A 22,178-nucleotide genomic window follows, 5' to 3' on the forward strand; every position below is an offset into this window, starting at 1 on the left:
TCCTCCAGCACCTCAGTGTCCCTTCTATACTGAGGTGCCCAAAACTGAACACAGCACTCGAGATGAAGCCTCACCAGTACCAAGTACAGGGGCAGGATTACTTCCCTAGTCCTGCTCACCACAGCATTCCTGATACAAGCCGGGATGCCGTTGGCCTTCTTGGCAACCTGGGCACACTGCTGGCTCATATTCAGCCAACTGCCCATCAGTTCACCCAGGTCCCTTTCACATATGGGAACCTGGGGTGCTTTCTCCCAATGGAGGAAGACTGGTAGTTAGTGAGGTGCTCTGAAAAGCGGAGCTGGGGCTGATGAGTCAGCTGTATGACAGTAACAACTGTATTCCACAACCACTGCTGCTTCGCTGTGTGAGATGTGTGTAATGCACATGCATTAGAGGCTTCCGATTGGTTTGCAGAAGTACCACGACCAGGAAGTTTCCCAAAATACTGAATTTTTGCCTAGCAACCCAATCCCCTGCAATCAGACCCCTAGATACACACTATAAATGATGACGAAGAGGTTCAAAGAAAGAAAGTGAGGAAGAAACGCTTGTGCTCTGTTTAGATGCGTGTTTTTTCTCTCAACGTGGTGCCAGATCCGAGCCGTACGTCAGTCACCCACACTGCTGTGGGAAGCAGCGCACACCGACACTGTGATTCTGCCACGGTGTTTAAAACGGGAGATGCAATCTGGAACCTCAAAACGTATTTGAAAACAACGACATCCGTCAAGACAGCTCAGTGAAATTCATTGGGAGCAAAGATTTCAGTTTCGTTTAGTGAAGTCCATCACGTTGTCACTGAGATTTACATAGAAATCCCTTCCAAGTGCGCTAGTATAGCCGCGTTATGCGAGAGGCTGTGACTACTGCCCATTCACCCCTGAGTTACCCCACACATACCGGCACCCACAGCGGCTGCGCAGCCCAGAAGAAGGAGGAGGAGGTGGAGGAGATGGAAGAGGAAGGGCAGCCGCGCCGCCTGCTCAGCTCCTTTTCCTTCCGGGTTAGCTGCCGCTGCTGCCGCGTCCTCCCACTGTCCGGCCATGGGGGATTCCCCGCAAACTGCGGCTCCGCTGGACCCCGCGCTGGGGAGGCCTCTTCCCCGGGGCCGCGGGAGCACTGCGGCCTCCCAGGACAAGCTCTTCCTCATTAAAGGTGCTGGAAGCGCCTCCCTTCTCCTCCCCTCCCCACTCGGGTCATAGGCGGGCGGCAGCACGTGGGGCGTGCGTGGCCGAGCCCTGGAGCGCTGTGAACGCGCGGGCTGCGGGAGCCGGGAGACGCGTCCCGGGCGGAGGGTGCACAGTCGTTGCCTCAGGGTGCTTCTCCACGTTGTAGAGCTTGCCGGCCCAAGTCCCATGGCTGGAGGCTGCGCATTAAACTCCTCTTCTTTTGGCAGACATTAATTAAAAACCAGTTGCTATTTCTGAAATCGGGAAAACGTTGCTACTGAGTAGACCTTGAAGTGTAAAATGCAGGGGGCACCCTGTGTTCTGTCGGGGTGTTGGAGGTCCTCCTGTTCCCAGGCTGCATGTCCTCCACACATCTCACTGACACGGCTACAGCAAGCTTCTCCATCACAGTAATATTATAACCAAGTTTTAGAAAGAGAGACCTGACATAAGGGGATTTTGATTCTTGCTTCCTATTCAAATGATATATATATTTAAACTTTTTTACCCAACAGGTGCAAAGGCAGAGCTTGTTGCCTCTACTGAGGGCATTTTGGTGTGAGCCAGGTGCTGTATAGTACACTCAGGGTCCATAGGAGGCCTTTTCCTACAAGTGGTCTGATATGGCTACAGATCCCCTTCTGATGCAAGAAGCAGATCCCAAATGGCTGCAGAAGAGCTGGCAGCAAGGAGTGCTTTGTATCTCAAGGAAGCTCACATGGTTTTGTTGGTTTTTAGGTTTGTTGTTTTTTTGTTTGTTTGTTTTTTTAAATAGATCATTAGAACATAAAGCTGACAATGCCAAAGAGAATGTGTTACTTACAGAATGGTGTTCTGAGGTAGGTTTTCAGATGGCTGTTTGAAGTCACCAGTGGTGCAGCAGGAGAAGCACATCATCTTGTAACACAGGGCTGATTTTAGCATCCTGATTCTGGAGTGAGGCTGCAGAGGGAGCATGAAAATTTGGAAGTGCTGTGAAAAGGCATCCTGGGTTGTGGATGACTTCTGCCTCATGCAGCTTGCAAATAGATGTTTGCTATTTGTTTTCAAAATTTGTTTTCAAAAGGCTCCATTTCAAGATATTCTTTCCTCCTTACCATAGGTAATTAGTATAAATAATTTGGACAACTGTTCCTTTTCCCTCAGCATATGTTGACAGACCTTTCTTTTCCAGGTGCTGCTTTCAAAACAGATTGCTTTTTGTTTTTTCTCCTTCTAGGAGACAAGATCTTAATTTCACAGAACCACAGATAATTGTATTCTCTATAAAAAGGCGTGCACACCTCAATAAGATGGGAGATACATACAGCAGTCCCAGAATGTGACATGTTGATATCACTTGCAGTGATTATTATCAATTTAATTTTTATGTCTTAAACTTTTCTTGGCAGGTGGAATTTTTCTAGGTACGATTGCTACAGCAGGAATGATAGCAGGTTTTGGCACCACGCTTGCCATGGCAAAAAAGAAGAACCCAAACTGGTTCAATAAGGTTTGTTCATTTAAACTGTTTTCCAGTTGTGATACACAGGAAAAAACAATGCATAAAGTGCTTTGTAGTAATAATGATATAGGTACAGTTTGGCTGTGCAAAGCTGATGGCCAGAGCACTAGACTTCAAGTCAGTAAGAGTAGGTTAAACGTTTGCTAGGAATAGTGTATGATTTCTACTTTGCTCAACTTAAATACTGCAAAGTGTATAAAGGAAATGATACTTTTTGTGAAGGTGTGATAGGCGAGTAATTTCAGAAGGGAAGGCTAAACTTTGCAAATTATGTAACTGCCTATAGGGGATCTCTGAGGTTTTGCCACCAAAGAGGTAAAGATACTTAAATTTATAGTTAGTACAGGCATTGCCTGTTATTAAAAATAACACATTGTTTCAGTAACAGAATTGTAACTATAAATAACTAAGGGTAATCGCATCCACATTAGACATTCGACCCCAAAATAATACATCTTCCATTTAGGATGAGGCTATAGCTTGACAGATACTTCAAGCAAACATAAGCCAGCACTGCTGATCAAAGAAGTAGTCCAGCTATCCCAGAATTAATGCTGGGAAGAAATGCAAGACCCCTTCGTTCGCTATCTTTGCTGGCTTGTGCCAGCTTTTGTGTCAGTGAAACTGCAGCATGAAAGTCAGAGTAGAAATATGAAACAAACAGAATGCGGTCTGTGACCAATTAAAATAGATGAATCAGAGAAAACAAGTAAATAGCAATTTAAGAGGGAAGATGTAGCATCACATCATCTTCGCTTCATTATTGTTTTCAGAACATTACAACAAGACTTGCCTTACAGAAGAGCATCAGTGTTACTGGAGAGAGATAAAGCTGAAAATGAACTTCCACGTTATTGAAATTAAGTAAGCATTTATAGAACCAGAGCCCAAATTTACTTAGAACTGAGATTACATAATCCTGTTTTGTGATGAACCACTGCAGAGACTTTCATTTAAAACATCTTTTGGGAAGGGGGAAATGTATATTAAATTTAAAGTGCTCAGATGCAGCAGCCTTCTTGTGAGAAATGTTCAGTTTTATCAGAATTTTTCCGGGTGTTTAGTTTTAGAATAGTTTAGGCCATGTGAATGCACTCAATACAATAAACTGATGAAGTTGAATGTATTTATTCTAGGCACAGTTTCCTTTCAGACACATTCTTGTCCACAAGGAGATAGTCGGAAAATTGAGGCCTTTATCATTTCTCCTATGTCCTCCAGAAATAAAATAAATTAAGTGTGAAGCATGTATTTTGGGAAACAAACCAGTAAATCCTGCCCTGTATTCTCCTGGCCTTTTTTTTTTTTTGTAAGAAGATTTGAGCATTGTTCAATAGCTTATTTTTTCAAATCAGGGAGGTTCTCCCCTTCGCCCCCCTCCCCGTATTAGAGCAGTAACAGGGAGGAAACAACGTATACAGTAACAGGCTTGTGATTGAAATTCTGTTCTCCTAAAAAATGTTCTTTTTGTAGTTACACCCTTTTCCCCCCATGCTGTCATAGTATTCTACTGTTGTCCTCTTATTTTTTTGGCATTTCTTAATCAGCTTTCTTGATGCTCTGAACAGCATATCGGATAATCTTATGACAAACTGGTGTTTACAGAAATCCCTATCTTTATACTTAACATCCCTCAGCAGTCAGCTTGGAACAGAACACTTTTTGACTGCTGTCAGTGAAACCACTTCCACATAAATCAACCGCTTCCACATAGCACTTTTTTTTTTTTTTTTTTTTTGAGACAATCTAGCATTTAAATAGTGGTCGAGTTATTTTTGCCAGCAGTTTTCACAGATAATGACTCCTATTTAAAGATTCTATGTAGAGGATATTTTCATCCATTCTTTTTCCGTCTTCCAAATGGAAATTCTACGCGTTGTATATGTGTAGACTATTGAAGCAGGAAAATGTCAGAAATCGTCAGCATCTTTAAATCTACTCAATACAATCTCTACTGAAAGAGTTAGAAAAGTTCATTAGCTGCAGGAAGGAAATAGTAGAACTCTGTTTAATAGTGTGGTTAGAGAGCTATTGTCTGTGTCTGTGTATCTATGTGTATATACACATAGTGAACACTTAACAGCTTCCACTTTGGGATGTCCAAATCAGAACCTATGAGGAATAAAATGGATTTTAGTTGTGTCCTTCATACATTGGTGTTTGTCCTTGGGTAACTGCCCAGAACTATATCCAAAGGACAAATGTTAATACTGGGCACTGTCCGAAGATCATTTTAACATTTTGATGTATACAAAGCCAAGAGGAAAAAAAAAAAAAAAAAAAAAAAGCACTACTGATGCTTTTTCACTGGCCACATACCATTCTGATAGACGCTGTACATGTGTTTAGTTACATCGAAGAAGAAAGAAAATGAAAGGGACTGAAGCTGCCCTGTAGTAGCTAAATACAGTGTAGGGGGCATTGCTGTCCAGGAATGGCTGGCTAGCAGCAAACACTTGGTGTGAACTGACTGATGTGAACCACCATGTGTTTGAGCCCTTCATAGCTGCACCTTATACTGATGTGCTGTGACAAAAAAGTTTCCATTGTGGCTGGGAGTCTGTCATGGTCGAGACTCCACTCCTCTTGGCCTGAGATGACTTTCCCAAGTGTTTTGTATTTTTGCAACACTTCTAATGGAAGACTCAAGCAGCAGAATCTCAAAAAAACACCCACTGTTATTTCTGACAAAAATGGGAAGTGTGAAAATGGAATAGAGCTATCTTTGTTGCCACTTAGTGAACTCTGCAGGGAAATGAGGCTTAGTGTTGCTATTTGTTATCTTCAGAATTTTCCTAAACAGCTTCTAGAATTCCTTCAGAGTTGCAGCATCTCAAAATTGGTCTCTCAGTCACTGTTACATCCTACATCAAGCTGAAAGATGCATAAGTTCCTCTAGTTTCCCAATCTACTTTTACAGGAGCTTAGATGAAGGCTTATAGGCTAACGGTCATGCCCCACTCACACCACTCCTGAAAAAAATCGTACCAAAATCAATTCTATAGAAGGATTGTGTTCCAGTGCAGCTGTCTTGTTTTTGAGCCAGTTGCGGCTTTTGAGTGGCAGGATAACTATCAGATTCTTGTGCCTATTGAACAGTTTATTTCAGCATCTTCAGATATTAAAACTCCCCAAATGCTACTGGCAGACTTGAAAGTTGTTCGTGGTGAGAAAGCAGCTTATATACCCACTTTCATGGCACTTTGGGCCTGCTGACATCCATAACAAGAGTTTCTATGACATCACATAAACTGGCAAGGGAAGAAAATGTCTAGAGTAAAAGTTAACTTCCTTCATTTCTGTTTTTCTTTTTTCCAGTTATTGTTCACTTTGTCTTGATCAGTCTTTTTTTTTTTCCCCCCTAGGGTATTACTGCTACAGCTGCATTACCTGAGAGTGGCTCATCACTGGCCTTACGTGCCCTAGGATGGGGCTCTCTGTATGCATGGTGTGGAGTTGGATTACTAAGTTTCGCCATCTGGAAGGCTCTGGGTGTTCACAGCGTGAGTAGCAAATATGATTCTCCAAATACTGTTTTGTTTTGTTTTGGTTTTTTTCCAGAATTCATCATATTCTGTACCACTTCAACTGGCAGTACCCTTGGTTCTCAACACGTACAGTGACTAACCAGAGGCTTGTGCAGACTGAAAAGTCATTTTTGCATCTTTTGTAAGTGTGATGTTGTGGAGGAGACAGTTTAGGGGGAAGAACAGTTCTGTCCTGCTTGTGTTTATTTACACACATTTCAAATTCTTCAAGAGTCAGTGTTCTACTTTAGATATTAAAATAGTGGCTGCAAATTCTGCATCCTTTGCTTATTGAATTGAAAGCTACCCCCAAATCCTCTTTTTAAAGATGTCTATTTGTCTAAATCCTATTTTCTACATCAGGATACTGAGGATGTAAGAAAAATTGAGGTGAAGATAGCTTTCTGCCCCTAGTGCATTTCTGTAAGGAGCAAAGGGTCAGAAGTTAGAGGATTTGAGTGTAACAGAGTGGTGTTCCATGACGTGCCACATCAAGGCAAAGAAACTTGGGAAGCATCTGCGTGCTCCAAGGCACAAAGGCTATCTTGAATAAAGTTCTCATGTTCCACTATCTCACTGTGTTGAGTATGAGCAGTGGAGTTCATGTAAGCGTTTTGGCTTGCCCCCAGTAATGAGCCGTGACTGAAGAGAGACCCTGCAGCTGGCAGAACTCCACTTCCTTTTAAAGAGTAGGAATGAATAGACTTCCCTTACTTTCTGTGAAAAATTACTTTTATCTCCAGCAGAACATTTTGTGATCTCCCAACACTAAAAGCAGCAATATATTGCTCCACCCTAATACTATTCTCATTAATACCTTAATTCAAGTTCGCACTTCCTATCCACTCTGCTAGTGAATCCTGTGAGTTAGGCATTTGTTTCCTGTGACAATCAGAAACATCAATGCAATGGAATAGTAATACAAGAGGTATGATGACAAAGGGACTTGTGCAATAGAAAGGTGTTAAAAAAGAAAAAGTGCTCACCCATCTCTGAAGATCTAGGCTCACAACAGAAACTCCACAAGGAAGGGATCTCCAACCAGAAATCCTTCCCCAGTGGCAGTCAGCCCTAAATGAGGTCTAAGAGAGGTGCAGCCAGGCTCCACCCGTTCCAGTCACATAGCTAAATTGCCTTCATCTGTGCTCCCAGAGTTGAGTGGGTCCTTTCCCCAGGTGCTCAATCAGTGGTTCAGGCCCTGACTCAACAGTTACCATACTGATCCCAGCATGCACCAATTCTTTAGTTTCTAATGTTGATTCTCAGTAAGAACCAATAAAGGAAAGCAGGATGTAAGATGCAACTACAATGCATTTTGTTTATACTCAAGTCCTGCTTGTTAGGCAGTAGAGGAGTAGCAAAGAAAGAAGAGCAGGCATGTCAATTTATACTCTCTGTGTGCTGAGCTACAGCAATCTAGTAGTCTGCTGAATTTACTCACTTACATCATCAGCCAAAAGGATTCACTTCACACCATGCTGCTGATTCTTGTTTTCACTCAGAGTACTTCTGGTCCTGCTGAAGGACACTATGATGCTAGTCAGCAACTTACTTTAACAGTTTGTCAGTAAGCTTAATTTTTATTTCCTTAGAAAATGCTGACCTGGACACACAGCTGCTTGTTTTTTTTGTGAGGCTGTTTTCACTGAGACTATATGACAGGGAAGAAGAACACATGCTTGAGGTAGCTAAGTACAGGAAATGTCACAGTTTCACAGCAGGATCTCATGTCATAAGGGCACAGCAGCAGTACATGGCATTTTAGCAAGTACCTAACCATTTATCAGAAAGTCATTCTTTGTCCTATTCTGTGTTGCCTTAGTGTTGAAAGAAGATAGGGCAAACTTAAGAGGCTCTTGCAAACACCTTTTGGTATTGGTTTCTTTATGTGGAGTGCTTTTGTTTAACACAGCATGGCATGGTTAGAACTGGAGACACTGAAGGAAGTGGTTTTCTGTCAAGAAACTGAGGCTACAAATAATTTTGAACCGCCCTCTTCCTCTGCTTTTCACTGAGATATTTATTGCTTTTGCTACGGATTTAAGTTCCAGTTGGAAGAAGGAAAATCATATGATGGCACTACTCATTACAGCATAAATGCAAATTTACATTTGTAAGTTTCTGCCATGCATTTCTTCATCCTGTTTTACTGTATGTGTTAAATATATGTTTAAAATTGTTAGAAGTACAAAAGCAGAAGTGTGTTAAAGATGAAATATTCTGACCCGAGAAAAGGGACTCTAGAAATATAATTTTAAAGAACAAGTAATTTTTGATTGTTTTTGACACTTTGCATGCTGCTTTAAAATAACACTCAGGAGGAAATACTATATGTCATGGAAGATGTTACTTTTGTGCATTACGTATCATATTCATGAGCACCTGAGGTTAAGTAAGTGTTACAAGCTGGCTGGCACATCATTAGTTCTGGATTCCTAGGTATATTCTAATTCTGAGAAAGGGTTTTCCCATTTCAGAGAAGCACAATAGTTTTGAAAATTCTTTATCTCTGCTTCTGTGACAGCAATAATATGCTAGCAATCAGTCAATTCCAATGCTAACTTTTAGGGACATACAAAATATATTTGTTAAAACTAATAATTGTTACATAGTCACAAAAATAAGTTTAATTTTGTGTGAAAATATTTACTGGAGTTATGGTAAAATAAAATTTCTTCAAACATTAACTTTTAGACAAAAGCTACTGCAGGTTTTATGTTCGTCTCAACATTTTCAAATGAACATTTTAATTTCAATTGAACAACTTGAGAAAAATCTGTTGTAGGTTCACCTGAATATAAATATTTTGATTCTTCAGCCCAGTTTAATTCTGTGAACTCCATTACTCAGTAACAATTGCAGGTTGCCCATACCACAGCTGTGAAGAATTTGAAGTTACAATTCCAAGCTAAGCACACTGTATGTACATTTGAAAACTCTGACGTTAAAGCAAATGTTAGTCTCTGAAAGTGCTGTTTTGTACATGACCTTAGAGAAACTTCAGTTCATCTTGATGCTTGGAACTTTTGTGATCTTAATAACTAAACTTTTGGCAGCTGAACAAGAAGAAGAGCTTGCTGCCCTGTTCCTTCACCTTACTGCCTTCAACAGTGACCAACTGCCTTTGGGATGTGTTAATTAGTGGTCTGCCCCTGATGCTGTCCTCTCTCAGCTGGGCACTGACTTCAGTTGTTTAAGAGCTTCTGGTAATAATGATAACATTATCAACAGCTCATATGGTGTTTCAATATTGTTAGGCATAATAAAATTTTAATTGTAAACACCACAGATGTTTCATTTAGCAAACAAAAATGTTTCATCTGTCACACATAAAAGTACATTAATTGCAGCGTGTTCTCTAATCCATTGCCATGCTCTGTCCTTGTGGATGGCTTGGCATGTTCCCAGTGAGCAGAGGACTGCTTTCACGTACAGTCTGGAGGAGAGCTCTGAGTCTAGTGAAACTAAGCTGCTGTGTTGTTTACTGTCTAATACTGTCTCAGGGAGTAAATCATGACAAGAAGCCACAGTGGAAAATCAGATGTGATGGGTCGGAGATCTCATAGGAGTGGCTGGCTAGCCAGCTGGCCTACTGAGCAGTTCCACCTCTGACTGATCAACCCATGTGAACTGCTGAAGGTCATGTACACCACAGCTTGCTTTGACTCTAAAGGAGAAGAAGGGCAAAGCTGGGCAGTGAATTTGGAGAAGTGCAGCCAACAATGTGTTCCGTGCCCTTTGAACCCTGCTCACTTTAGCCACACTCTGGTTTGAAACCGTGCACTGCTGAACTGGTGTGAAAGGACGCTAATCAGTGTGCCTGCTGTGAGACCTTTCATAGCTGCCACAGAGGAAGAGGTGGTGAGCAAAGGACGAAACTAAACCCAGTGATGGGACTGCTACAATGCGATGTGTAGTTGTTGTGTTTTCTTTTTAAGAAAAAAAGTCTATATTATCAGACACCTATCTGCTACACCTGCCAGGGCAAGGCAGACTTGGTGCGAGAGGGGCAGGGGATGTGACCCTCGTACACAGGGCCAAAAGGCTTGAGGATGTGTTTGTAGTTTGTTCTGCACTGCAGCTACATCTGCTGGTAGCAGAAGAGAAAGCCACTATATTCAATATGTTCTTAAAACATTGCTGTCACAAGGCCTCCTTCCAGCTCTTAAATGGCTTTATTGATAAGGGTGGTTAGCCTACCGATTTTTATGCTAGCATGAAAACTCAGGAATGATGGTAAGAAACTGATCTTTATGTCTTGGTAAGGGATACAAAAAATTTTATGCAGTCTCAGGATGGGTTGTTAAAATCCCCTGACTGCAGTTGTTGCTGTTGTCATCTTCTAATAGGCTACTAAGTAATAAACCCTACTAAATTTCAGTGAGCTCCTATCCCTAAAATGAGAAGTGATGGGTCAGTGAGGACTTGGTTTGATAATAGTTTAAATTCTATTTTTCATTAATGTAAAAGAGAAATCTTCATTTTCAGAACCTAGGAACTGATGGTTTTCTATTTTCATGTACATTGGGCCCCATGCAGACATTATCCGGATGTTGTTAAGATGTCATTAATATGTCATTAGCATGACTTTTTAACTAACTTCCAGTGAACTCTTAGGAAAGCAGTCCATCTCTGATGATGTTAAGGTCCAGCACTTCTGTTGGTGTAAGCAAGTGGCCAGCAGCACTGGGTCAATGAAGCAGTTTGGGCCTGGGGCTCTAATATCTACAACCATTCCAGGGGATATTTTAATTATTATTATTACTCTCTATACAAAATACTTCATGAAGTTTGAAATCTTTAGTTTAAGAATAAATTATGTTTCACTAAATAAAAACTTTTGTAAGAAAAGAAATAAAAAAAAATCTTAAAACCTTGTTATTTCAGTCAACTTGAATGAGAAGTTTTTATTAGAAAATGAAACCTTTCTGATTTTGTGTCTGTTTTACAGATGCTATGATCTGCCATACCTTTTTGTTGTTTGTAAGTCACAGTTCAGAGTCTGTATTAAAATGAGTTCAGATGGTGTATTGTAATTTAGTTTGACCAACATTATATCTTAATTTGAATCAGTAGGCAGGAGAGCAGTAGAGGCTAGCCTTGATCCAACAAAAGTTTTAAGGTATGTGCTTAAACTTAGGCATATGTTAAAAGAGGGGCTATAAGAAAGAAAGGGAACAGACTCTTCAATAGCATCAGTAGTGAGAGTACAAGGGGAAATACTTTCAACTGAAAGAGGGGAAATTTAGACTGAATATAAGAAATATTTTTTTACAGTAAGAATGGCAAGGCACTGGAACTGGTTGTCCAGAGAGGTGGTGGATCCCCCATCCCCGGAGACATTCAAGGTCAGGCTGGAGGGGCTGTGAGTGTCCCCTGTTCATTGCAGGGGTGTTGAGCTAGATGACCTTTAAAGGTTCCTTCCTACTCAAATGAGCCTGTGATTCTATGATATGAATGTATGATTTAATAAATACTGTAACATACTGTAGCAGTGGTTTCATGTTCAGACCAGTGGTCACACCTGATAAAATTGTGGTTCCTCCTCCTGCATTACTAGCTGCCCAGACAATGTATTTATAAGCATAAGGTTATCAGAAGTAAGAGGGAACTAATCAGAAATTAAAGGACACATAGTCCTTCATAAATTATTTTCTGATGATAAATTGTCCATACTTAGTGGCACTTAGGCAGTTCTAGTCTCAGATATGTCCTTGGAAGCACATAGAGCTCTGCCATTTGCAGTGATGAGAGAGCTGTGTCTGCGACAATTAAAGGGGACCTGCAGTTACAGTACTTGAAGAAATTTATGGTCACAGCATAGTCCTGGAAATGGAGGAAAAATACATTATTTTGTCTCTGAACAAGGCCCAAATTCTGTTGTTTTATTTCTGTAATATTCCTTCATTTTGATCTTTGATTAAGCTAAAGTTATTGTAAAACAATAAATTAAAAGCTTAAAGCAAAGCAGAGTTGCAGTTGGAGTGATTTATCTGGTCTCCTGCCTTTTCCTTTGCTGCTTAAACTGATGTTTTTTGAAAGGCAGAAACATAGCCTGTCTGTACAAGCAAGATACACACCATGGTGACCCCTTGCTTTATTTAATGAGTAAAATGCATAGGGTCTAACTTTGTGATATAAATTATTCCTTGTTTTTTGAAAAGGTCTTCCTGACCTATCCCTCTATCCCCAAGTGTTTCGTTCTCCTTAATCCTCAACCTGCTGACTGTGGAGAGTTGCAAAGTCTGATTCTCACATAGCTGACTGTCAGCAGTATATTGTTTAAACTTGTTTTGCATTCAGTGTGCTTATTTTACAGGAATAACTGATGTCGATAATCCTATTAAGCTGAATTCCAGTTTGCTTACAGTTTGATTGCCATTTGTCAACTGGACCAAATCCTTCGAAAATATTTCAGTTTTCTAGAAGTCACACTTAAGTTGTAAATCCTCACTTTAGATAAGCAGCTTTTCTTTAAATTAAAAATTTGAAGCAATAGAATACTTGACAGATATTAGAACATATCTGTGAAAGCTTGTTCCTTTTGAATTATTATTATTATTTTTTTTAATAACAGGGATTATGAACCTTATTTTAAAAGCAGAACAGTGTTTCAATACTGGCACCTTGAGCCATGGAACAATCAATAAGCGAGGTAAATTGTGCTTTAAGAGCCCTTTTGCTCTTCATGCCCTCAATAAATTTCCTCAGAAATGAAAGCATTTGTCCTCCCAAGGGAAGAGGGCCAGTATGATTCATATGTAGGTTTGTTGCTTATATATCTGTTCTATGGAAAGCTGAAAAATACTGAGAACTAGTAATTTGTGACTAATATAGGTACAAAATATTAGTTATCATTTTTATAGTGACTCCTAATGAAATATCCTTTTTCATTGATCTTAGCCTTTAAAATATTAACAATCTAACAGAATTGCACAGCTATGTAGAGACATCTAAAGCAATTAAAAACAATACAGAGATTATATACTTACTGTGGTTTTGTTGGTAAGGACAATTCCTACGCAAGGTGCTTTTATCTAGAGGAAATCAAACTTCTGAATACTCATTTTAAGCAAAACAATACTAACATCATCCCATCTATTTTGGGAGATATTTGATAGTATTTTTGAGACTAAAGTCACAAGTACATTATAAATACAAATCAGTATTGAGTCTAAGGATAGATGACTTAAAAAAAATAAAATGCGAGTACGGAGACATAGTCTTCACAAATTTTTAGCATACATAAGTAATACTAAGATGTACAGATCTCAATCAAATGCTGACATTTTGCAGAAGCTTAAATTTTTATACTGTTTTGTAGATGTCCAAATGCTGCTTGAAAGCAGTGTATCTTCTAAAATCATTCCAGGATCATCCTAAAGTCATTCCTAGATGTTTTTATTGCTATTATTTTAAATTTTAGTTTTATTTAATCCTCACCTATTCATGTTGTTTCTGTTCCTTATCATGTTTGATTTATTATGCATACTTGACTGCATAATAAAATCATCTTTTCTTTCTTACTTCATTGTCATAGAATTCAAAATAATTCAAGTCTGCTCAGCATTTAACGTTGTTTTACTTCCTCAGTACTTATTTAAATTCAAGGAAGATTTAGCACCAATACAAATTAGCACTTCCGCCTTTTGTTTATACACATATTGTCTGTACTGCTTGTATTACTTAATTAGTTTGGTGTGGAGAAGAATTGCCTCTACACATCTGTACTGCCTTTATTTTGCACAAGGAGTAGAAGATATAAACAAGGAACCTGTGAACTTTGCTCGTACTTGATAACGCAGAGTGCTTATTCAAGGAATAAGATCATCTTTTTCGTAGTGGAAAGCTGCTACATCTGCATCGTCTATAGAACAGCTGTAAGAAAGCGTTTGAAGAACATAGGAAAACAGTAACTGTAGCTCTCTTGAGGAATTGTTTCACTGTCTTGGAAGAGACTCGTCAATGTCAGCTGACAGCAAACTGATGGGAAGTTCGATAGGCCTTTCAGTTCTTGAAGGGAGCTTATAAACAGGAGGGAGACTGACTTTTTACACAATGTAATAATGGTAGGACAAGGGAAAATTACTTTAAACTAAAAGAGAGGAAGTTTAAGTTAGATCTTAGGCAGAAATTCTTCACTCAGAGGGCAGTGAGGCATCAACACAGGCTGCCCAGAGAAGCTGGGGTGTCCTATTCCTGGAGGAGCTCAAGGCCAGGTTGGATGGGCCCTGAGCAGCCTGAGCTGATGGGGAGCAGCCCTGCCTGTGGCAGAGGGTTGGAACTGGGTGGGCTTTAAGGTGCCTTTCAACCTAAGCCATTCTGTGATTCCATGATGGAATAAAACAACACTCAGTCTTTGATCGGATGTTGCTTCAGGAGCATTGTGGGTTTCTGGAAGGGGGCAAGTGGATCAGCACACTCTTTGTCTCGGTGTGATGCAAACTACAAATGTATAACAAAAATCTGAATAAAAGCTTACCTGATTGGTGTTTTTATGTTGCATCTCAGTACCATGACATCTTCAAGTGTGGCAGCATGGTCATCCTCGTCATGTGCTCCTGTTTTCATGCAGGTTGCTCTGCTTGACTGAAAGTGCATGGTTGTCTGCATTCTGGCTCTGTGTGCAGCAAGAGCTCCAATGTGTGGCCTGCACGCAATTCAGTCCCATTCTGGGCATCAGAATCATTGCTTAAGGCTGAGGCTTTGATTTGTACTGTCTGGTTTTCTCAGCCATGGCCCTCATTTCTGGATAATGCATACTGGGAATTCCTGGTAATACGGAGGAAAGAATTACTCTGTTTACCTTTTGAAAGTACTGCGAACTTGTAGACAATTCATGTTTTCCATTCAGTTCAGAAATCCAAATTACAGCGCACAAGAGCTTGTGCAGTGGGAAGGCTCATCCTGATGCTTTGGGTCCATTAACTAGCATGCTTCATACATTTATATATATAACTGCTTTAAATTGTAGATTACATTAATTTTTCAAATTGTGCAAGATGACTAAGGAGAAATGAGTAATACACCATAGAAGACTAATCATGTGGATGTCCTTTTCAGGCACCCAGATTTGAAAGTAAGACTCTACAGAAAGAAATGGAATGTTTTCCAATGGTTTAAAGAAAAATCACTCAATTATTCTGCATCACATGAGAGCCTTTTGCAACAAGACAGTGTAGTCCAAACACTACTGTATTGTACTGTTATTTTTGTTTGGCAGTCTCGTGCAGCATCCAGATCTGCACCAGCACCTGGTAAAATCAATGGAATCACAGAATCACGAAGTTTGGAAAAGACCTTCAAGATCATCCAGTCCAACCATCATAGGTGCAGGCTTGAGGGTGAAACACTAACATTGTCTGCTTTGAGATACCATCCACTAGAACAACTTAAGCTCTTGGCCTTCTATTTCGGAAAAATCATATTAGTCATTCATATAATTTTAAGGCATACTCATAGAGCTCTAAGTATAAGGAAGTAACTCTCCTTTTTAAAAAAATTATTATTATTATTATTATTACTATTATTATTATTTAATTCGCGGTAATCACAGCAGCTTTCTTTTTTTCTTTTTAGGCTTTTCTACTGGTCTGGCATCTTTTTTCTTTTACTAGAGAGGTGTAGAAACAGACTTCCAAGCTACCAGTTAACAATCCCAATATTGAAAGCTAAGTGCCATTCACTCAGAAATTAGACTGAAGTGAAGCTACTGCAACGTGCTCGTGATGTAGGGCAGGTGCCTTACCAGTGAGATGCATGGACTCTGGGTAACCTGAACACCTTTGCCAATGGAGTGTAAGATCTAAGAATATGAACCAGAGCGCTACTTTCTGTGCTTACTGTAGAGGTCAGTGTGCAAGCTGGTACAAGGTGACCTGCAACAATCACTCCATTTTACCGTGGCGGTCAGAGAATTGCCTTCAGCCAGCGGGCTGTCTGCTCTGCTCTTGGAGTGCTGTAAAGGTTCAATGCATGCTGCTTTCCACAAATAACCTGCTATTTCTGTATGCACACCTTGGTAAGCTCTAGCTGACAAAAGCAACAGTAATCACTTTGAGATTTGGGAAAAGGTAGCAAGAACAATCCTCTCTGATGTTCTTAAATCCAAGGCAGCCTGTCTCATCTTGGTTCCTTGTGAGGTGAAAGGTGACTGATGAGAATATAAGACATGGACATGCTGTGTTGTGCTCTCAGTCAGTATTCCAGTTCAGGGGATCTAACCTCATTTCACTTGGAAGATAATGTAAGCAGTTCTTACTGGTACAAGTACTAAAATAGGAAACTAATAATTCCTAGAATTTGGGTTGGCCTATTATGAATGTCAGACGTTAAAGAGAACATTTCTTTGCAAAACTTTCATTCTAGGATTCAAACAGACTTTTTTTAGTCTCTCTTCCATTCATTTTAATATGAACGGCCACATAAGTGCTCTCAGTAATAGCGCTATCTCAATTTTTGTGTGACATTCTGTCAACGATGTACATTAAAAAGACATTATTAACTGCAAGATGCTTTTAGGTCCCTATATTTTTGCCACCTGAGGCAGGATCATTAGGTTAAGATAGGAAAATAACAGTGATCTGTAGCTATTACAGATTATTTAATGCAGCAAGGTAGATGATACCCTTTTAGAAAGAAGCCTGACAGTCAAGGTGGAGCAGTTACTGGAATTTATTTGGCAAGAAAAACAGTATCAAGCTTTGCAATGTCTGTGATTAAAAATAAAAAAATCACTTGAGTGAAATTCGCTTTTGAGAGTCGCCTCCAGGAATGGAGGATGCAGGAATGTTAAAGCAAGAAATGTGCTACAAATCATTCATGTGCCACTGGGTTCAGAAGCAGGGTTTGAAAGAGTGGTCTGTGATCAGGAAGGCAGCCAAAAGAGATAGAATACATTCAGCTTTTAGCATGCAGTTTACTACAGTATTAATTGGAGACATCACAGTTGAGCTGACTGCCCCAAGGTCAGTGTGTCTGACAACCATAAAAAAGCAGCTACTACAATAAATTATTTCTAAGCGTTCCAGTATTTGGTACGTAGGCATATTACCTTTTCTAATTAAATTAATGCTTGTTGATTTGAGACTACTGGCGTGTGTATTACAGAATCTGGAAGAAATACAGGAGGTTTCTGGGTTGGAGAGAGAAGAGACCTTCCAAGCAATTTATCTCTGAAAAAAAGGCAAGGCATGACATGGGTTCTGAATTGCAAGGTTTCCCTCATTAATCAGGGTGCAGTGTTCAAATAATATAAAGCCAGGTTAGTCACCTTCACAAGAAGCTCACTCGAGTGTGTGAGGCTGACTGGATACCAGGAAATCCAGTTCACGGAAGGATAGCTTATTTTTATCTGCTGAAAAACAGGGATCCTCTGAGGTTGCAGTAGGCCTGGGATGATGTTACCAACCAAATGAAAACAAGAACAAGTGCGAGGCCAGCATGAGTTAGTTTGGAGGCCAAATTTATACTAAATACAGGTTGGTCATTCAACAGCCAAGGTACAAAGCGCATGGTCAATGACTGAGAGAAGTCACAGCTTAAAATTTGATACTAGAAGGATTCACAAGCAGCAGACATTGACACCGGGAGGGAAGGAACTGTGTTGCATTTTCCATCGTGATTTATGTCTATGTACACTGGTCCCACTCCATCAGAGAAAGGCTTTTTTGAAGCCTTCTCCATGCTTTTTGGCAGTGTGACTAGGGAGCTGTAAAGGAGCTTTGAGTACTGGGAGGACAGTGGCCAGGATTTGAAAATGCATTGAGTTTGTGTAACTAGCACAACTTGGAAATGGAGGAAGAAACTCAAAAGCTGAGGGCATTAGTGGTGCTGATGAGAAGGAAATACCTTAGAAATCTATTCAAAGCTCTAGTGAAACCCTACTGCACTTTCTTACTGGGAAGAGAGAGAAAAAAGAACAAAAGTCTGTGCGTAGTACCAGTTGCATTGCTTAATGTATTACTCAAAAACTATTGTGGAGAGAAATAGTAGGATATAGGATTTTTAAGTTGCACAGAAATGAAAATGTCAAGTAATAGTAGCTATGATGTTTGTATTGTCAACAAATTCACCCTGGTTAGACACACCAAGAAGATATCAGGTTCTTCTTAGGCCCACTGGGCAGACACTGTAGAGAACGCTTTTCCTAAATAGCTGACAACATAATGCATTATGTTGAAAAGTCAATCCACGCTGGTGATCAACTTAGTGTTATGATTTATTAAAGTAGTTCACTGTTCAGCATGGGAATCACAAAAGAAGAAAGTCTGGAGAAAATGTAGAACAGTCAAGCCTGTGAACTGCAATTAAAAATGTTTTGTATAGAGATGGGTCATGGAAAAAGATGTGGATGCTTGCAAGAGCAAAGTAATGGCATTAAGTCTGGCATCGCTTGCAAAATGGTTTTACAAAAAAGCATTGGAATCTAAGAAGATAGGGCTGAAGAAATTTATCACTGGGTCTTAAAAATGAACAAAAAAAAGGCATTAAATATTTTGAATTCTATCTATGTGCTAAAGGAAAATTGCTTTTCCAGAAAATGAGTTGCTTTTACCTGCAGAACATAAGTTAGCATTCTGAGAGAAGTCTGAGTATTCTTAAATCTACAGTTGATAGCAATGCTTTGGTGCTTTCTAGAAACTTTTTTTCTTTCATAATAGACTTGTAATATTTTATTTTCTAGTCAAGCTTGCTTTGTGCATTGTGGACCAACGTAATAAAATAGGAGATAATTGGAGCAGCCCTTGTATATAAAAATACTGGAAGAAAAGAACCAATTAAATCTAAGCAGCAACTTTAAAAAGAAGTGGTTTTTAATGAAATTAATTCTCAGTTCTGGCCTGTCAAGACAATAGAATCAGCCATTGGTCTTAAAATGATTACCATAAATATAGATTTGGTGTTTGGTTTTAATGCATTAATACATAGAATATAAAGACAGCAATCTTTCTTTTTCAAAGCACACACTTTAATTTATCAATAAAGAAAGAAAAGAAAAGCATGGTCCTATGGATAATAATGAATTTTCTTTTCCTGTCTATTAATAAATAAATTTTAATAAGATTTTGTTTAATCACCTGTATCTATACTGTTGGATAAACTAAAACTGTCAGAGCTGAACATTTTCTTTAATCTTGTTCTAAAATCCTCAAACAGAGCTATTATAACAGATCTTCAACCTAGAGAAAGTGCAGAATAAGGCACTGCATTGAAAATATGGCTGAATTCTATTGAAGTAATTTTACATCAAACAAAAAAATATTAATATTTATATGTACATATTCACACAATAGCTCATATAATAGTTGTGAATCATTCAGACAAGCGGTTCCAAGTTAGACACCCAGTGTGATTCTTTAGATGTGGGGATTGTAGTTTGTCTCTTTCATACTTTTTTTTCCCACTTAATTAATTGAACCAGTATAATTAAAGAGAATATCTTACTTTGCTGTTATTTTTAAGGCCTTTTTCCGTCTTCTTTACCTCAAACAACTATATTTTGTGGAATGAGCCTCTTATTAATAGTTGACTACTTTTATTTCTTAACCTCTTTTATAGATGAAAGAATTCCGAACTAAAATGCAGTCACTGTTTCCAGCAATACCTAAAAATAGTGAGTCCACCGTTGAATGGGAAGACTTACTTAAATCAAAGTGAAAGAATCAGAAGCATTTGGAGATGGCTTTTTCAGCAAGAAAAGGAGCAGAAGCATCAGAAGCGTCTCATCTGAATGAAAGAGAAAATAAATCAGACTGAGCAAGTTACCAACTGAGTTCACTGAACCTGGGGATGCCAGTTAACATCTCAGGGGCAAGATAATTAAAATAATAATTTATACTGTATTTCTTCAGTGTTTGGTATGGTTGATTTGTGAGAAAATGAACCTTCCAAGGTAAGTTGGTTCCAACTTGAAAAAAGGCTGTGCATTATGAGGACTTAAAAAAAACCCAACAACTTTAATTGTTAATATATAAGGACAGAACCTCAATAAACGTTTACCCCATCCTTCCTTTAAAGAGTAATTTTAGGTTATTTCTGTAGGAAACAAAGAACAGTGCTTTCAGTGTCATTTACATGCATCATTAGGAATGTAAATATCAAGATAATTATAAAAGGTCCATCAGTGAGCCTGGAGATAAAGGTTACAGTGCACTCTTCTAAAAATAAAGGAGATATTTAAAGTTGTATCAAAGAAAGTGTCTAAACCAAGCTGTTTTTGTCTGATTGGAAAGTTTAAAACATCAAATACAGAGGTAATGACTTGCTGAGCTCCTCTACAGAGCAGCAGTAGAGACCTCAATGAAGTCACTCTTTTTTCAGTAGTAGCTTTTTAATTGGATCCCACAATTGTGAATCTGACCGATTGTATAAAATCTTCTAGTATATTTGTATGAACAACGTAAGTGAAAAATATATACAATAGTGTTATGTCCAGCCTGTCCTACGCAACAGATATTTTCAGCAAACAAAGTGTGTGTTTTCTGGGAGGTGTTATTTAGTGGTTCCTGTGGCTCTTCTATCAGGAGAAGCAATGTGTCGTTTTCCCACACTGCAGTAATCTCATGAGGCGTAGGCGTAACTAGGAAGAATAATATGTTGTACTCAAATACTGTATTTGCAGAACTGTAGATCTGTAAAATTGCAGAAATAAAAAAATAAATTACTATCAGTGAACAATTCTTTGTTGAGTGAATGCCCAGTTATCAGGGATTTTTTTATCAGTTGCACACAGTCCAATTAAGACAGCTGCCAGATTTAATAAAGTCCGCCTAGAACCTGTCTTTTGTGATTAAATCTTTACATTTCTCGGAAAGAATGTTAAAAAAAAAACAACCTTTAAATGTCAGATGAATAATAGAGAAGTGTGGTTTTCCTATGAAACATGACAGCACTATAATAATATCTTTAACACAATTGAAGTGTAATAAAGATGATGACATCTTTTCCATAGTTTGATTATTGTAATCCAGTATTAAATAAATTGTGGTGAATATTTCTATCCTATGCACATGAGCAGTGGTACTATTTCCATATTTCTGTTGGTGTGCATGGGGATTGCCTGTAGTGCCTAAGCTTATGCATATTAGTGCTGAGTCAGCAAGTTTAATATGTGTCCGTGCCATTAAAACTGATCAGGTACTGAATTAAATATTGAATTAAATTCAATAAATACAAGTCTTACTATGCTCTTAAAGTTGACCAATTTTAGTTTTTAAGGTGGAACTCGAGTGACTTGGATTTATCTGTTAAATTAACTTTCAGTAAAATCTCATCTGAATTAGTCATCCAAGCTCTCTGTACCATCAATGGAGAAAGACAGGAGTGGTCAGAGAGTGACTTACTTTGTGCTACAGTGAATGACCTGTCCTGGAATTTAACAAATCATCTGAACCGCGACAGCTGGCTGTGAAAAGTGTCACTCTTGCTTGCCTCCCATCAGCACAGTGACTGTGTGAGAACACAGTTTAGAAGCAATCCTTAAGAAAAATGAGTAGTTTTCTAGCACTTTTGAGTTCTAAAGGCTGAATGAGTATTAGCCCTGGCAGAAGAGAGCTGTCACTTCTGGTAACAGTTAACCACTATATTGGTTTGACTATATAATAAAAAATTTCCCATACAGCACACAGTATGAATTAAATCTGGCAGTGCCCCAAGTTGTACAGCCTTATCAGATTACTTTTTTTCAAAAAAAATAGAAACTAGTGAAATTTGCAAACAAACCTTTAAAACAGAATCACATATACAGTACACGTACAGAATGACGTAGTAAACCAGTGCTAAGATAAAAGGCTTTGCATAAGACATCTTCCAAAGAATGAGAAATTCATAGATCATCATATTATTCCAAGCTCTATTGTGTGATTTTGGCTATAAATGGGTTTTCTCTAGATAAAGGCTCATATAAAGAGTACAATCATAATTTAAAAGTAAATCAAGTCTCATGCTGAAATCCACAAGAATTTTGATCTTTGC

The 22,178-nt window shown here is 38.9% G+C and overlaps 2 protein-coding genes across 3 annotated transcripts in view; one reads left to right on the top strand and one right to left on the bottom strand.

Annotated features, from left to right (window-relative positions):
• ZDHHC14 (zinc finger DHHC-type palmitoyltransferase 14) overlaps window positions 1–1,028 on the bottom strand; it is a 137,694-nt gene extending 136,666 nt beyond the window's left edge. The window contains exon 1 of the mRNA XM_042813928.1: window positions 904–1,028. The gene's annotated coding sequence lies outside the window, so the exon portion shown is untranslated. The remainder of the gene's footprint in view (window positions 1–903) is intronic.
• On the top strand, window positions 1,007–21,213 carry TMEM242 (transmembrane protein 242). Of its 2 annotated transcripts, none has more exons than XM_042813955.1 (4): window positions 1,007–1,158; window positions 2,564–2,664; window positions 6,042–6,179; window positions 19,764–21,213. In XM_042813955.1, exons 1-4 carry the CDS (start codon window positions 1,047–1,049, stop codon window positions 19,860–19,862), a joined length of 450 nt encoding a protein of 149 aa, XP_042669889.1. In that variant the 5' UTR covers window positions 1,007–1,046; the 3' UTR covers window positions 19,863–21,213. The 2 variants fall into 2 exon arrangements, with proteins under 2 accessions (XP_042669889.1, XP_042669879.1); XM_042813945.1 differs by lacking the exon at window positions 1,007–1,158 and adding an exon at window positions 1,344–1,910.
• Window positions 21,214–22,178: the final 965 nt, after the last annotated feature.

Source organism: Centrocercus urophasianus, unplaced genomic scaffold (genome assembly GCF_019232065.1).
Source record: "Centrocercus urophasianus isolate 14NV4802_14NV808 unplaced genomic scaffold, USGS_Curo_1.0 seq_10, whole genome shotgun sequence".
NCBI lineage: Eukaryota > Metazoa > Chordata > Aves > Galliformes > Phasianidae > Centrocercus > Centrocercus urophasianus.

What these genes read in the sequence shown, in the direction of transcription:
- TMEM242 (XM_042813945.1), top strand. Translation starts at nt 1,796, where the DNA reads ATGGCTACAGATCCCCTTCTGATGCAAGAAGCAGATCCCAAATGGCTG. An exon ending in ATGGTTTTGTTGGTTTTTAG is followed by an intron (nt 1,911 to 2,563) that starts GTTTGTTGTTTT and finishes TTTTCTTGGCAG; the next exon opens with GTGGAATTTTTCTAGGTACG. An exon ending in AGGCTCTGGGTGTTCACAGC is followed by an intron (nt 6,180 to 19,763) that starts GTGAGTAGCAAA and finishes CCTCTTTTATAG; the next exon opens with ATGAAAGAATTCCGAACTAA.